The 17,876-nt window shown below is 33.1% G+C and overlaps 1 protein-coding gene across 4 annotated transcripts in view; it reads right to left on the reverse strand.

The window, feature by feature from the left end:
- Positions 1 to 362: 362 nt before the first annotated feature.
- Positions 363 to 17,876, reverse strand: part of LOC141518282 (L-lactate dehydrogenase A chain-like) — a 56,358-nt gene continuing 38,844 nt past the window's right edge. For all 4 annotated transcript variants that reach the window (XM_074230151.1, XM_074230150.1, XM_074230152.1 and 1 more), the window contains 5 exons: positions 16,441 to 16,614; positions 10,953 to 11,126; positions 6,911 to 7,028; positions 5,323 to 5,446; positions 363 to 641 (listed from right to left, as the gene is read on the reverse strand). In XM_074230151.1, coding sequence (XP_074086252.1) covers positions 477 to 641; positions 5,323 to 5,446; positions 6,911 to 7,028; positions 10,953 to 11,126; positions 16,441 to 16,614 — 755 coding nt within the window. In that variant the 3' untranslated portion in view covers positions 363 to 476. The remainder of the gene's footprint in view (positions 642 to 5,322; positions 5,447 to 6,910; positions 7,029 to 10,952; positions 11,127 to 16,440; positions 16,615 to 17,876) is intronic.

The raw sequence follows: 17,876 nt of genomic DNA on the forward strand, positions 1-17,876 counted from the left end.
TAAAGAGGAAGAATTTGAGGAAGGAGACAGAGATAAAGGTTATACCGTGAAATACTTAATAAAAAACAGCACAGACCAAAGAATTAACTTGGGTATTTTGTATCAAGAAACCAGAAAAATTCTTAATATTAAAGTGTGGAGGCATTTCTGGACTGAAAAATGATTGCAACACATATAAGGGGCAGACTGTGGTATCCAGACATTAGATCTTCTTTATACCATCTACTTAATGACTATATGATAAAATGTCATTCAGCATCAATATATAAAACATTATGTTTTAACAAGAGGATGGGGGAGGAGAAACAGAAGCCTCTATCATTTCCCATTTCTAACATTAAGATATAATAATTTGCTCATGGTTTGACATTTCTATTTTACTCTTGATGTAAATATTTAATTTTTCTGAATAGTGCATCATTATACAATCCTTTAACTAGTTCCATATTGTCTGCTGGTAGCACACATTAAAAGGCTTAGAATGTCAGATCTTTCTGGACATTCCAGAGGGTTTCTGCACTCTTCTTTAAATGCTGTTCCTCCTCAGTACTCAGCTTCAGCTTCACTATATCTGTAATGCCATTGAGTCCCAAGACACATGGGACACTAAGGAAGACGTCTTCAGTTATTCCATATAGGCCCTGAAAGGTAAAATCAAAGTGTTTTCTTTCTAGAAATTGTTTTAACAATAGTAAGATTTAGGGAGTTTTGTAACAGATAGTCACTTTAAATCACTCCTCTCCCAATATACCTTTCTCAGTTACACAGACAGCTCACTTAGCAACATCTTCACCACCAAGAGATGATCTACTAAAATAATACCACATTCCACTAGTATGACTCTTAGAGAAAGAAAGGGGATCAGAAGTCATTCAGTTCAATCCAGATTTGAAATAACATAACTCTTTATGGCATTCCCCCAAAAGTAGTTACCCAGGCTCTGCTTGAAGACTTTCCCTATAGCAACCCATTCAATTTCTGAATAGCTGTAATTTTAGGAAATTTTTCTACACTCAAAATCTATCTCCATGTAATTTCCTTGCACTATAACTCTCAGTTCATCTTTCTGGGCAAGCAGAATAATATCGATCTATAATCAACAAGATGCTATCATAACTCCTTTGAAGGTCTTCTCTCCTGTAAGCTAAACATTCACTTCTTTCAAGTGAACCTTTGATTATCAAGCTGTTTCACTACCTCAGCCTCCCAAGCTATCTCTTCTGGACATAAATTAACTTATCAAAATCCCTCCCAAATGTGGTACCCACAAATGAAAATGCTAAAACTCAGGAGATTTTCTAGGTCTCTTCCTCTAAAGGTGGGTTATCACAGTTCATAGGAAATTGATGAACTTGGAGTCACAATTCAAATTCTGGTTCTGCCAGGAAATAAAACCTTGTAAAAAAAAAAAAAAAACATGTTAAAACCCCAGTCAAAGCCATTCAATCTCATGTGTAAAATGAGAGGATCAGATTAGATGGACTCTAAGAGCCCTTGTCTTTCCACAAATAGGATCCTATGATTGATTAACATCACCCAGGATCACATTTTTTTTTCAGTTGCCATATCACATACCAATTCACAGAACTCTTTCATTTCATTTTCCTAAGCACTGTTAAAAATTCCTATACTATACTTGAGAAGCTGACGTTTTAGCCAAACACATGACTTTATGTTGTTGCCTCATTCAACTTTTTTGGCCTATGAAAATATTTTCCTTCCAAATTAACTATCCCCTCTCAAGTTTCACTTATTGTGGCAGTTCTATCAATAAAATAATCCCCTTGAGGGTAGAAACAATTTCTTTGTACCCCTCATCTTTTTTTTTTTATATTTTTCAAGGCAATGGGGTTAAGTGGCTTGCCCAAGGCCACACAGCTAGGTAATTATTAAGTGTCTGAGGTCGGATTTGAACCCAGGTACTCCTGACTCCAAGGCCAGTGCTCTATCCACTATGCCACCTAGCTGCCCCTATCTTTCTTAATATTTGCTGAATTAAAATGAAGACAGATTGGAAACCTGAACAGCTATGCCTTTGTCTAAATGGTTAATTTTTAAAAATTCTTCATCATTTTTTCCTTTAATAAGAACTAAACAAACATTATTAGCAAGTCAATACATAAAAAAAGAAAGAGAACTGTATATGACACTATGAATTTCTTCTGTTTCTAGTTTGGCTATTTTTTAAAAGTGTATTTTAAATTTAACCCAGTAGTACTAACACTGCCCTGCTTGACTATGCCACTTTTGAACTTTTTCCTTTTCTTTGTAATTTTTAAATTGTTTCATTAAATATTGTTTTTCTTTTGTTTTTTGCTTCCCACAAAAAACAATGCTATTCCAAAAAATAAAAGTCCTCCTTTATATTTATAACAAGCAAAAATAGACAAGAAAAACAAAGTCTTCCATTTGACCATAACCTCTGGAATGGGAAAACATGCTTCCTCAAGAACTTAAGACATATTTTTCAGTTATCTTTCACAGTTGTTTTCCTTTATCAGTACTGTAACCACTGTATAAACTGTTCCTGAAATTCTGCTCATTTTACTTCTGTTCAAAGAAGTCTTCCCAGGCCTATCTGAATTTATCTTTTTATATCCCTTTTATAGAGTATCTTTCCAGTATACCATGCTGCCTCTTTTAGGATATGGCTCTTATTCATACATATTTGTTAACAAATATATCTTATATATATTTATCAGATAAATTTATTGCAAATATTTTTTCTCAGCTCTTTCCTTTCTTATAATAATTGTATTTTTATTTCAGTTTTATATAATCAAAATCACTCATTTTAGGATCATCTGTATCCATTTATTGTTCCAACAAGAAACTCAAAATGAATACATGACCTAGATACAAAGAAAGAAAGGTTTTTACAAGAAAAATAGGAACACACAATATATAGACAGGCAAATAATTTATGAATAAATAAGAGATAGCAAAATTCAGCATAAAATTTTGATTACATTAAAGTTTTGTACAAATAAATGTGGCCACGTTCAGAAGGAAAGCAATTGGGGAAAAAAATTGGGGAAAAATTTTTCTATAGACAGTTTATTAGATAAAGTCTCCCATCTAAAATATATAAAGACCTTTGTCAAATTTATAAAAATATAAGTCATTCCTGGCCAATATGACCAGAAAAGACAATGATCAATGTTGGAAGGAATGTGGGAATTCTAGGACATTAATGGTGGAGCTGTGAACTCATCCAACCTTTCTGGAGAGCAGTTTGGAACTATATCTGAAGGGCAACAAAAATATGCTCACCCTTTGATCCAGCAATATCACTACTGGGTCTATACCCTGAAGATATGATGGAAAGGGGGCGGCTAGGTGGCATAGTGGATAAAGCACCAGCCTTGGAGTCAGGAGTACCTGGGTTCAAATCCAGTCTCAGACACTTAATAATTACCTAGCTGTGTGGCCTTGGGCAAGCCACTTAACCCCATTTGCCTTGCAAAAAACCTAAAAAAAAAATGATGAAAAAGGGTAAAAACATCACTTGTACAAAAATATTCATAGCAGGTGTTTGTGGTGGCAAAAAATTCTAAATCAAGTAAATGACCTTTAGTTGGGGAATGGCTTAACAAACTGTGGTATATGTATGTCATGAAACATTATATATGAGGATAAATGTCTTTCCTTTTTTCTGCAGAGGTAGTGAATTATGAGTCTGCAACATTGCATATATTGGATTTAGTTACTGGTGTTGATTAGTTTTGAACTATTTTTTTTTCCTTTTATCTTTTATACTTTTTTATAAGGGATGTTAAGTCTGATTGGGGAAGAAGAGAGGAATACTGGAAAAACAAAGGGTAAGAAATAAAAAAATCAATAGATTTATATTTTTTTAAAAAAAATTTCTTGTATCCAGTTCTGAAAATTACCTCCTTCTATTTTCCTGATTTATTATTTTTGTAGCTATTATCATTAAAAAGGTGGACAATAATAATCAAAACCCAATTTCTATCACATTGCCTTCCAGTTTTCTTAGCTATTCTTAAAATATTCATCCTTCAATAGTTTGTATTTTTTAGTTTGCCAAATATGAGATTGCTCTATTGATTTATTTCTGAGTCTTGCTTATCTAGGGTGTTCCAATAATCTATTTTTCTTTCTTTTGTTTTGTTTTGTTTTTGGCAAGACATTAGGGTTAAGTGACTTCCCCAAGTTCACATAGCTAAGTAAATATTAAGTGTTTGAGGTCAAATTTGAACTCAGGTCATCCTCCTGACTCCAGGATCAGTATTCTATCTACTTCACAACCTAACTTTCACAACTTTTTTTATTTTTTAACCAGTAGAAAATATTAAGATGACTATTTTTAATGTAATTTAAAATTTTTATGGCCCCCTCTTTTCCTTTTTTTTTTTTTTATTGTTTCACTTCTCTGTTTTGAACCTCTGGAGATGAAGTTATTTTGTTCTTTTTTTAGGTTTTTGCAAGGCAAGTGGCTTTCCCAAGATCACACAGCTAGGTAATTATTAAGTGACTGAGGCTGGATTTGAAATCAGGTACTCCTGACTCCAGGGCCGGTTCTATCCACTACGACACCTAGCCACCTCAAGTTGTTTTAATTTAACTCAAGAAAAACAAGCATAAGCGTTTGTTATGTCCAAAGTCCTGAACTAGATAATTGCCAAAAATACAAAGACAAATGTAACACAGTCACTTCCCCATCCTACAAAGAAATTATAATCCAAGAAGGAACACAAATAAGATAAATAAAATATAAGGCATTATCAAAATCTTATGTCATGATTCATAAAATGGACAAAAACAAAGTTCTATGAGAGTTCAAAGAAGGGAAGAGATCACTATTGGCTGGGGCAATAAGAGCTATCTACATGGAGAAGATGGCATTTGAACTAGACTGAACAGATAGGATTTCAACTGATAAAACACTGTGAACTGTTTTTTATTACTAAGGTCAAACTGCTAGAACTTTATTCAGCAGCTAATGGGGAGCCATATAAGATTTCTAAGCAAAGGAGTGATGTGATCAGATATGTGGTATTAGGAAGGTAATAGCATGTAAGAAAAGTGAGAGAGAATGAAATTAGGGAAGTTAATCAGGTGGTTCCTGCAATAGTTCAAAAAGAAAGTTATTGCAGTAATAGAAATGGAAAGGAGAGGAGAATTACTTATGAGATACAACTGATGGGATTTAATACCTTGGTGTAATTTGGGTAAAAAAGAGAAAAGGGAAGAATGAAAGATGACTTTAAAGTTTCAAATATGAGGGAACAGCAGAAAAGTAATATAACTGACAAAAATGATGACGTTAGGAAGATGTCCATAATAATTCTTAAGTACCTTGATCAAGGTGCAAACAGGATGCACTCTTCTAAGATTGTTCATCATAGTTCTTACCAAATCTGCCACAGATAGGCCAATGGCCCACGAAGTATAACCCTTCAGCTTGATAACCTCATAAGCACTAAAATGGAAAGAAATACAATGCATCAAGTACAAGCCAGGAGAAAAAAAATACAGTATCACTGAGCACAACTGACTACTAGACATTTCAAACTGTTATCTCATAAATATCTTTAATTCAATATGCCAAAATTTATCTTTCTGTTCAGACCTATCCCTCTTTTAAACTTATCTTTTCTGTTAAGGAAACCACTATGCTTCTAGTCTCCCAGATTTGCAGCTTCAGCATTATCCTAGATTCTTCACTCTTCCTTTACTATTCAATCAACTTGCCAATGTAGTTTCTATTGCCATAACATCTCTCATATCTGACTCCTTCTCACTATTTCCATAAACACTACGTTAGACTACTTCCAGAGCCTCCCAATTGGTTTCCCTGCTTCCATCCTCATTTCTGCCATTTGAATATCTGGCTCCATCAAGAGGTCTTTCTAAAATCTCCAAGTGATTAATGTTCTCTTACGCCTAGATACAAGATATTTATTTAGTATCTATCTTGTATTCATTTGTCTCTGGACAAATTGTATTCCTTCCAGTAGAATTTAAGTTCACTGTTGTAGGTGCCTAGCATATAGCAGACACTAAATAAATGCTCAATTATTATCTATAAATCCTTTCTTCCTACCTCCAAGAAAAAAGTTAACTCTTTGTAAACATGTAAGACATTATAGAAAATGTAAGATATTATAGAAATAAGTGATTCTTATCTCACCTAATCAAGTCTCTTTAGTGATGTCCTTGATGTTATCCCTTCCTGCCTCTTCTTATCTCTTCCTCCATAAATCCCCTCCCTTACAGTTTTCATCTCTCCATCTTTAATGACTGGTCTTCCTATACCTACCAGCATACTCAGGACTCAGTAGATTTCACAACAAAAACCCTTTATATCTGTTTTGCAGTCTCAAGCTGACTCATTTACTTTACTGTCAAACTTTCATCTTTTCAATGTCTTTTCATCTGGCTTCAATTTCCACTACTCTACTGAAACTGTTATCTCTCAATTCATTAACACCATCACCTGGTTACCAAATATAATACCCTTTTCAGTTCTCCTTAACTGTTTTGTAATATTTGACAATGCCACAAACCATAAAGTGATATAAAAATATGAGATGTTATGACTATTGGCCATTCTTTGAGTGTTCTTTCTCCCTGTCCTTTAGTTTCTATGACACCACTCTCTTCTGGTTTTCTTTTTAACCTCTGTAATTAGCATCTAAATAATTTACCCAGTCACCTCTCCCCACTTCATACTTTCAATTTTTATTTATTAGGACTATAGCTAAGTTCTCTTTTCTCTTCCTTGTTCCCTCTTGCCAGCACTATTCCTATAGCCTCCTAATTGATGATCCATCTTATTATCCACTCCACCCTTACCTTAAAAATACTCACAAAATTAAAAATGGCTCGTCCTCCCACCCTTTAGGCACTCAATAACTAAGAAATTTTTAATTATAATTTTTACCTCTCAACCACCTGTCTATGAACAGTTTTCCATTGCTCTTTGTCATCATCAGTTCCTAAAGTAGGGTGTAGATTCTTTAAAGGAACACCAGCGATATTCACTCCACTCCAGACAGGCACTAAGAGAAATATATCCCAGAATCAGCATAGGTTATTCTTGTGACTTCAAGAATTTCAACCCATTTAGATATTTTCCCCATCTTTAATTACTATCCAGTGTAGTATCTTCAGAGATGAAAAGTGCTGGCCCTTACCAACAAGCACAAATATTAAAATATTACAATAGATCTACAATAGATCATCAACTCACCCACAGATATCTATCTTATGTATCTTTTTTAAAATATATTTTTTCTGTTTAAATAAATCTCTTTTAATGTTTTTATTTGTTTATTTTTCCAACAACACACAATGGTACTTTTCAGCAATCTTTTTTTTTTTTGGAAAAGGTTTTGGTTTTAATTTTTCTATTGGTTTTAATTTTTCTACTTCCCTCCCTTCTCTCCCCTCCTCCTCCTCCTGACAGAAAGTAATCTAATATAGGGTCTATATCTATAATTATATTAAACAGATTCAAATTCAAACAAATACTGACTTAGAAAACCACAGATTAACATTATCTATATTATATTGTATATTTATTTTGTTAAACATTTCCCAAATACATTTAATCTTGTTCTGGCTTCATTCTGGGGTTTTGTCAGAGCAGAGCCAGACATAAGTGTGACATCTCTAACTTACAGCATATATAATTATTTTATGTCCATAGTCTCCCAGCTTTACAATGAAGGTAGAAAGGTTTTTTCCAACTTTTTCAGGGCTTAGTTTGCTATTTAAATTATATAGTTATTTAAGTAAATTAATTGCATGATTAATAATTTTATAAAAACATTTTTCATGTTCAACAATTTTAACCTATCTTTCTAGGTATTATGAGGGGCACAAAGAGTATTAACTGTAGGAACAGAATAAATGTATAATAAAACAGATAAATATGACCTTTTATTCCTAACTAGAAGGGATTAGAAAGGAAGAATTTATTGTAGGCTTAAGAGGGCTTCTTAACTGAGAGAAAATGAACTTATGATGGACCTTGAACAGGTAGGATTTTCCTCAGTTGAGAAATGGTCACAGGCTCTAAATAGGCAATTAATTTTTTTGTTTAAATTTTTATTGATGTCTTTTACTACTATTACTTACTATACATAAGACAACTTTTAAAAATTGAACAGAGCAAGCTTTGGTCTGCATTTAAACTCCACAGCCCTTGCTCTGGAAATGAATAGTTTTTTCCATCACAAATATTTTAGAATTATCTTCGATTACTGTGCTGCTGAAATGAACAAGTTCATCATAGTTGACCACCATCCAATGTTACTGTCAGTGTGTATAATGTTCTTCTGGCTCTGCTCACTTCACTCAGTATCAGTTCATACAAGTCTTACCAGCTATTCTGAAATCCTATTCTTCATGATTTCTTATAGTGTTCCATCACATTCATATACCTCAATTTGTTCAGACATTTCCCAGTTGATGGACATCCCCTCAATTTCCAATTCTTTGCCACCACAAAAAGAGCTGCTATGAATATTTTTGTACCTGTGGAATTTTTACCCTTTTTCACATCAATCCTATTTCTAAATATAGTCCCCACTTTCAAGAAGCCATCCCATGTAATAAGAGAATAAGGAAGAAAAAAAATTCAGAAAAATTTCATCAACTGTATGACTATATGCACTGTTCCAAACCACAAAGGGATGCCACCCTTCTACACAGAATAAGAGAAAATACATTTTCTTCTCTCCTCTTCAGGGTCAAGCTTGAGGACTCTTTTTGCCATGTCTTTCCATAAGCTGACCACAAGGAGGGCACTGAATGTGCTGAAGGCTTCCAGTGGAGGACACACAATTTCAAAAGCTATCTCTTGATCTTGCCAGTCTGTTTCACTCATAACAGCTCATGTCCTGCTCATTTCTCTATGGGTCTCTCCAATCCCAATTAGATGCCATTAATAATAATTGTTTTTCTCTCCTCTTAATCTGATTATATGAAGAATGTCAGGATTGGTCCTGATAGTTCCTTTGGTAATAGTTCCTTTGGTAATATATCTACTCATTCACATTGTGAATAATGACAATAATAAGAAGTTCATCTTTATAGATGGTTTAAAAGCTGTATGATTCCTATTATTCAATAATATGTTTTACATGACTTCACATGTATAATGGGTTTTACACTGCTTACTTTCTCAGTGAGTGGAGGAGGGTTTAGAAGGAAAAAGAGAATTTGAAACTCACAAAAAAGGAATGTTTAAAAACAAGACTTTTTTTTTTTAGATGTTTTCAAGGCAATGGGGTTAAGTGGCTCACAGCTAGGTAATTATTAAGTGTCTGAGACCGGATTTGAACCCAGGTAACTCCTGACTCCAGGGCTGGTGCTTTATCCACTGTGCCACCTAGCCACCCCTAAAAACAAGATTAAAAACTTCCAAGCGGAGTGAAATAAGCAGAACCAGGAATACAATATAAACAATGATACAACAGTGTAAATGTAAAGAATTACACACAAAAATCAAAAGTAAATGAAGCAAAATTAATAATATTTTAAGCATGACTCAAATGGGGAATTATGAGAGGATAACTTCCCCCTCACCTTCGAGGAGATATTACATGTTGCACATGTTTTTCCATTTTTTAATGTATTAATTAGTTACACTGATTTTCCCTTTTTATATTACTTGTTCTTTATGATTGGTTCCTGGGAAAAGGAAGGGACAGTAATAAAAAACAAAAAAAATCAATAAAAGTTTTTAAATTTAAAAAATTGCCTATTCAGAGCCTGTGACCATTTCTCAACTGAGGAAAATCCTACCTTGTCCATCATAAGTTCATTTCCTCTCAGTTATGAAGCCCTCTTACCTTTCATAAGGTAAGAAGGAAAGGAAAATTCTTCCCTTCTAATACCTTCTAGTCAGGAATAAAAGGTCATATTTATCTGTTTTATTATACATTTATTCTGTTCCTACAGTTAATACTCTTTGTGCCACTCATAATACCTAGAAAAATAGGTTAAAACTGTCAAACATGATAGTTATAAAATTATCATACAATTTACTTAAATAATTATAAAATTTATAGAACAAACTAAGCCCTAAAAAAGTTGGGAAAAAACCTTTCTCCCTTCATTGTAAAGCTGGGAAACTATGGACATAAAATAATTATATACACTGATGTCACACTTGTGGCTGACTCTGCTCTGACAAAACCCTAGAATGAAGCTGGAACATGATTAAATATAATTGGGAAATATTTAACAAAATAAACAGATAATGTTAATCTGTGGTTGTCTAAGTCAGTATTTGGCTTTGGGATACATTTTTGTTTGAATTTGACACAAATGCTTTAAGACAAATTGTTGGAAAAAAAATAAAATAAAATAAAACAAAGCTAGGGCGGCTAGGTGGCGTAGTGGATAAAGCACCGGCTTGGAGTCAGGGGTACCAAATCCGGTCTCAGACACTTAATAATTACCTAACTGTGTGGCCTTGGGCAAGCCATTTAACCCCATTTGTCTTGCCAAAAAAAAAATAAAATAAAAATAAAAAAAAGACAAATTGTTGGTTTTGTTGAACTGTTTTTTTCCTTTTTAATCTGTGTTACAAGGGAAGGTGTGATGGGCTATTGGTATAATCTTACTTCCCTAACCAAATTAAAAAAAAAACTATTGTTTTTGTTTATCTCCTATTAAAGGGTAGATATCAGGGCAGTGAGGTGGCACAGTAGATAGAGAGCACCAGCCCTGGAGTCAGGAGAACCCGAGTTCAAATCCAGCCTCAGACACTTAATAATTACCTAGCTGTGTGGCCTTGGGCAAGTCACTTTACCCTGTTTGTCTCACAACAACAACAACAACAAAAGATAGATTTCCTAACAAGACATTCTAGTTAAATAGCAATCTATCTGTTCTTAAATATCTCCTGGAAGTGAAAAAAAATTTTCAATTTTGAGTTAAATAATCTAGTCCAATACTTACAGAGTACTTACCACTAGAATCACCATGTTCCCCAATAACCCAACCATGACAGCTTGTTGGATTGACACCCAGCCTACTCCCAATCAGGAAACGGAAACGGGCAGAGTCCAGATTAGTTCCACTTCCAATAATGCAGTTTTTGGGCAAGCCACTCAATTTCCAAGTGACATATGTCAGAATGTCCACTAAAAACAGAAAACTTTTATTACAAACAAAATTTCATCTGAGATACCCTTATTCATCCAATCTTGCTTTTAGATTTTGCATTTCTGAACTAACAATATACTGTATTCATACTGATTTGTAACAGCATAAACTGTTTAAAATTAACAAACTAAAATATTATTTTTATATATTAATATCAGTAAAATTAATAAAGCACAATAAGTGAAAAGGAGAACACAATTATTTTCCTTTATTAACTCATTACCTCATTAACTTATTAACTTGCAATTATTTCACCCTTACTAACTCATTATCCTATATGTTTCATAGTAACATAAGGCAGAGCTCCTTTAAAAAAATATTTTCCTCCAATTTTTATATATATACATATATATATATATATAAACAATTTTTAGCCTTTTTTGAAATTTAGAATTCTAAATTGTCTTCCTCCCTCTGCTCCCTGTACATTTTGGGGAAGGATGGAGGGAGGGAGGAAGGGAATATGCTATTGTTTGTATTCAGACTCTATCAGTTCTTTCTCTGGAGACAAATTTGGGGGTTGTCCTGGATCACTAAATTACTGAAAATAGCTAAGTCTTTCTCAGTTGTTCATCATACAATATTGCTGTTACTGTGTTAGTTCTCTTAGTTCTGCTCACTTCACTTTGTATCAGTTCATTCTTTCCAGATTTTTTCTGAAATCATACTGTTAGTCATTTCTTATAACACAACAGTATTCCATTATATTACCACAACTTGTTCAACCATTCCCCAAGTGATGGACTCAATTTCAACAAAAAAGAGCTACTATAAATACACTTACCAATAGGTACTTTTCCCTTTTTAAAAAAATTTCTTTGGAATACAGACCTATTAAACACATTGCTGGATCAAAAGGAATGAATTTTGAACATAGTTCCAAATTGCGCTCCAGAATAGTTGAATCAGTACACAACTCCAAACCACTAGTGTTCTAATTTTCCCACATCCCTCCAATATTTATCATTTTCCTTTTCTGTCAAATTAGTCAATCTGATACATATGATGTGGTACCTTGACTATACCACCCCAGAACATTTCTCACATGACTATAAACTTTTATTTCCTTGTCTGAAAACTGCCTATTCTTATCTTTGATTATATATTAATTATGGAATGATCTGTATTTTTATAAATTTGACTCAGTCTCTCTCTCTCTCTCTCTCTCTCTCTCTATATATATATATATATATATATATATATATATATATATAAGGCCTTTTAGAGATAATTTTTTCCAGTTTTCTGCCTTCCTGCTAATTCCAGTTGCATTGCTTTTGTTTGTGCACAAACTTTAATTTTAGACAAGCAAAATTATACATTTTATATTTCTTATTACATAATGCTCCCTATATCATTTGGTCCTAAATTATTCCCCTATAGTTGAAGTAAATTTTTTGCTTATAGTATTACTTTTTATGTCTAAATCATGTCTTGTTTTGACCTTACAATGTAAGATATTTGCCTATACCTAGTTTCTGCCACACTGTTTTCCAGTTTTCCAAGCAATTTGTGTCATAGAGTGAGTTGGCCCCAAAAACTTAGCTGGAAAAATCTTTGTTCACATTTTTTTCATTGATTCCCTTGTTAATCTTCATCTTTTGTTCTTCCAGATGAATTGCTATTTTTTTCTAAGTCTATAAAATACTTCTTGGTAGTTTTATTGGTATGTTTCTGAATGAGTAAATTAATTTTAGGTAGAATTGTCATCCTTATTAAATATACATATATTAAATATACATATATTTAATATATATGTATTATATTGGTTGAGTCTATTCATGAGCAAATGACATCCAACTATTTATATTTTACTTAATGTGAAAAATGTTTTTTAATTTTTGCCAATTGTGTTCAGATAATTCCTAGTATACTTTGGAAGATAGCTTCCCAAGAACATTTTATTTTAAATGTAGTTTCTCCTATTTCTTACTGCTGGATAGTAATATAAAGAAATGTGGATGATTTATATGGTTTTCTTTATATCCTGGAACTCTGCTAAAGTTGTTAATTATTTCAACTAGATTTTTAGTTAATTTAGTTAATTCTTCTAAGTATACCATTATATTACCTACAAAGAATGATAGTTTTTGTTTCCTCATGGCTTATTCTAATTCCTTCCATTTCTTTTTCTTATTGCTGTAGCTAGTATTTCTAGAGCATTATTGAATAGTAGTGATGATGGACATCCTTACTTCCCCTCTAATCTTACTGAAGCTTCTGGTTTATCTACATTACAGATATTGCTTATTGATGATTTTAGATAGCTAATACTTAGAAATTGGAAAATTCCATTTATCCCTATGCTCTGATGTTTTTTTAAAAGGAATAGGTAATTGGATTTTCTCAAAGGCTTCTCTATTGATTTCTGTTGGTTTTGTTATTGATATGGCTAAATATGTTGGTAATTTTCCTAATATTGAAACAGTCCTCATTCCTGGTATAAATTTCACCAGATCTTAGTGTATGATCTTGGTAACATATTGCTATAATCTCCTTGCTGGTAGATTATTTAAATTTTTGTATCTATATTCACTAGGAAAATTGGTCTAGTTTTCTTTCTTTGTATTCATTTATCCTGGCCTAGGTATCAGCACCATATTTTTCTTGGAAAAGGAATTTGGTAAGATTTCTTTGAATCGGAACTACTGTTGTTAAAGTACTAGTCTATGGAGAATTGTGGAATATGAAAATTTGGAAATATGCCCCAAAGGACTCTAAAACTATGCATACCTTTTGACCCAACAGTACCACTATTAGGTCTGTATTCCAAAATTATCAAAGAAAAAGAAATTGCCAATTGTATGGAAATATTTATAACAGCTTTTTTATGGTGGCAAAGAATTAGACATTGAGGAAATACCCATCAATTTGGGAAATTGCTAAACAACCTTTCATACATAAATGTAATGAAATACTATATGCAATAAGGCAGATTTCAGAAAAACTTGTACAAACTGATGCAAAATGAAATGAGCAGAAGCACAATACTGTATGATGATCAGCTATTAATGACCCATCTCTTCTCAGTATCTCAAGGATCCAAGACAAGTACATAGAACTCATGGAAGAAAATTCTATCCATATTCAGACAAATAACTGATGAGTCTCTGAATGGAGCTCCAAGCAAACTTTATTCAGTTATTTTATTCTTTCTTGTGATTATTTTTTCCTTTCGATCTGTTTCTTCTTCCACAACTGAGATTAATATGAAATTATATTTTACATGATAATACACGTATAAACCATATCAGAGTGCCAACCATTGTCAGAAAAGGAAACAGGAGGGAATGAGGAAGAAAATTTTGAAACTCTAAAAAGTTTGTAAAAATGAGTACCAAAATTTTCTCAAAATGTATTGATGGAAAAAAATAAAATACTACAAAAATTTTTGATGTAATTTTATGAGTCCTTTGAGTCAGAGCTACTGTTGGAAAAGTTGTAGAGTGATCCATAGAGATTTGAAACTATGATCTCAAAAAGATCAAAGAAAAAGGAAAATGACCTAGAGAGAGAGAGATATTTTATAGTGGCTCTTTTTGTGTTGTCAAAGAATTGGGGTTTTTTTCCCAAAAAATTGGATTTTGAGGAGATGTTCAACAATTGGGGAATAGCTGAACAAGTTTGGGTATATATTTGTGATAGAATACTACTGTCTTTTGGGAAATGATAAAGATGGATTTATATGAACTGATACAAAGTAAAATAAGCAAATATTCTCAAAGGCTTCTCTATTGATTTCTGTTGGTTTTGTTATTGATATGGCTAAATATGTAAATAAATTTTCCTAATAATATTGAAACAGTCCTCATTCCTGGTATAAATTTGAGCAAAATAAGCAAAACCAAGAGAATACTGTACTACTGTACACAGTAGCAGCAATATTATAAAAATGATTAACTGTGAAAGACTTCACTACTCTGATCAATATGCTAATCCATGACAATTTCAAAGTTCTCATAATAAAAACTGCTCTCCATCTACAGATGAAGGACTGATGAACCTGGTATAAATTCCACAAGATCTTATTGTATGATCTTGGTAACAACATATTGCTATAATCTCCTTGCTAATAGGATATTTAAATTTTTGCATCTATATTTGGGGGTTAATTTTCGCAACATGACTAATATAGAAATATGCTTTGCATGACTTTACATGTATAATTATTATTGTACCACTTTTTTCTCAATAGGTAGAGGAGAGGCTGGAGGGAGAGAATTTGTAACAAAAAAATTTTAAAATGAAGGTAATAAAATACACACATGCACAACACATATAACAGAGCTAGAATAGTGAATAGAGTGTTGGACCTAGAGCCTTGAAGATTTCCTGTCTCAGATACTTACTGGTGGTGTGAGCTTAGGCAAGTCACTTAAATCTCTCATTTTCCTCAGTTTTCTCAATTGTAAAATATGATATTTGTAAAGCACTTAGCATGGTGAATTGCAAGGGGCAGATTACTATAACTTTTTCTCTTGGGAACCAAACTCAAAAGAAATTAAACACTTAGCCTACTATGAGTTATTTCAGAGGAACCATTCAAATTTATCTACTACCCCCTTCTGGGGATATTTTTCTTTCAAAGATTCATGGTATATTTTTATCTTTTTCAAATTCTTGAGTCCTTGTTATGATTTTTTCTTTTAAACAATTTTCCCCCATGACTATCTTCAAATTTTCTCTTATCCTATTTGTGACTTAGCCTTAAGAACCTTTTTTCAAACTTGACTAATGAAAAACAAATATCCAAATGAAAAGTATAAATTTCTCTTGCTAATATAAAGGACCAATTTTGTATTTATTTCAGTAATTTAAGGATCTATGATTTCATTAAGTACACTTTCAACCAATGCCGAACATAGCACCCCTACAAAAAATTGCTGTGATCAAAAAAATTCAATGGGATGTACACACAAAAGATTAATGAGCCACTCTTAACCTTAACTTGGATAATTTTCAAGTGACAGATATCATCATCTGGCCAATATGCAAAAACTTGAGATAGACCCCTACAAGTAGCTTCATAAATGTCCTTTAAAAAGTTCTGTGTAGACTAAGTATTCATATTGCATACATTCCATAGTAAATAAGGAAATATTTTAGTTTAAAAGACCTTTTTTAAAGTTGAGAATGTTTTCTATAAATGAGATACTTGTGCCTAACAGCAAAATAAAAGAAGTAAATATTTTAAAAATAAAATCTCTCATTGAAAAGTTACCCTGGATTGTCTTTACATAAGGGATAATACAAAAAGGTCTTTCTAAACAGTAAAAATGTAAAATGTCTGACCTGGATTAGAAACAACAATTATTTTGCAGTCAGGACTATTTTTCACAATATCAGGAATGATCAATTTCAGGATGTTCACATTACGCTGGACCAAATTCAGGCGACTTTCTCCCTCCTGCTGGCGTGCACCTGCAGTGACAACTACTATCTTGGAGTTGACTGATACTCTGGAGTCTAAATAATAGGTAAACAGAAAAACCAGTCAATGGGTGAAACATCCCTGCTATACTATGATCAACTGAGACCATTCTGTTTATCCAATGTGCAAGTACCTATTCTCCTCTCTATCTGGGGAATGTAAGACCCTGGCAAGACCATGGGCCCTCCCCGTGCTGCCACTGCCTTTGCCCATCACTGTCTAACAGTAGCCCTTCTGCAGACCTGGACCTTGGACCCGATTTCTCAAAGGTTAAGAATAGTGACTTAGCAAGCACAGACAACAGGTTTTTGAATACTTTATAAACTAATTTAATTCAGGCTCCAAGGTAGGGATGATGTAGCCAAAAAATGGGCTTGGGTTTGTTGTCAGAAAACCTGCAGGCCTTAGTTTCTGTTAAAAGTTGGGATTAGATGAGATGGTCTCTGAAGTTCTCTCCAGCTGTACCCCTGAACTCCATGAAGAGAGTGGGATGTTCTCTTCCCAACACCTCTCAGCTTTCCCTCCCTTTAACTTTTGTTCCAATTAGAGTCACTGTCACTATTTGTTCTCGGTCAAGACTTCTAAGCATCTTGACATACACAGCATTATTATCCCCTTGGTTGTATACAGAAACATTATTTGAAGTACAGGAAGTTTTCAAAACAAGACAAATCCTCCTATAGGCTACAACATGTTACAAAGCCAAATATTTAAGTACTCAATAGTCAGGCTTCAGCCCACTTCCTTACTACTCCCTCATACTACAGAATCAAAAAAGGACCTCAAAGATCATCACCCAAGAAACACCAACTGAGAAATATCCTCTAAAACAAGACTGACAAGTTTTATTTTAAAGCCCTCCAGTAATAAGGAATTCATTGCCTCCTGAGGCAGCCCATTCCATTTTTGTTGGAAAGTTTTTTTATATTGAACTGAAATTTCCTTTACTAGAACTTCTACCTATTAATTTCAGTTGACTTTGGGAGCCAAGGAGAAAAAAAATTTACCTTTTCCAAAATAACTAAGCTTCAAATGCTCAAAGACAGATATTATGTTTCCCTACATGTGCCTAAATCTTCACTTCTCAAAGGTTTATCAGCAACAATGTTCATGAATTAAGTAGGATAAAGTATTGTATCCAAGTCCTAACAATTCTCATCTCTTTCCTCTGGAAAAAATCAAGGTTGTCAAAGGGTTTCCTAAAATGGAATCAAATAATCACACGAGGGCCAACTTGGGCAAGGGATAATGGGACTATCTTGTTCTGGATACAACTTCTCTAACAAAGGTTAGAATG

Source organism: Macrotis lagotis, chromosome 3, assembly GCF_037893015.1.
Source record: "Macrotis lagotis isolate mMagLag1 chromosome 3, bilby.v1.9.chrom.fasta, whole genome shotgun sequence".
NCBI classification, from domain to species: domain Eukaryota; kingdom Metazoa; phylum Chordata; class Mammalia; order Peramelemorphia; family Peramelidae; genus Macrotis; species Macrotis lagotis.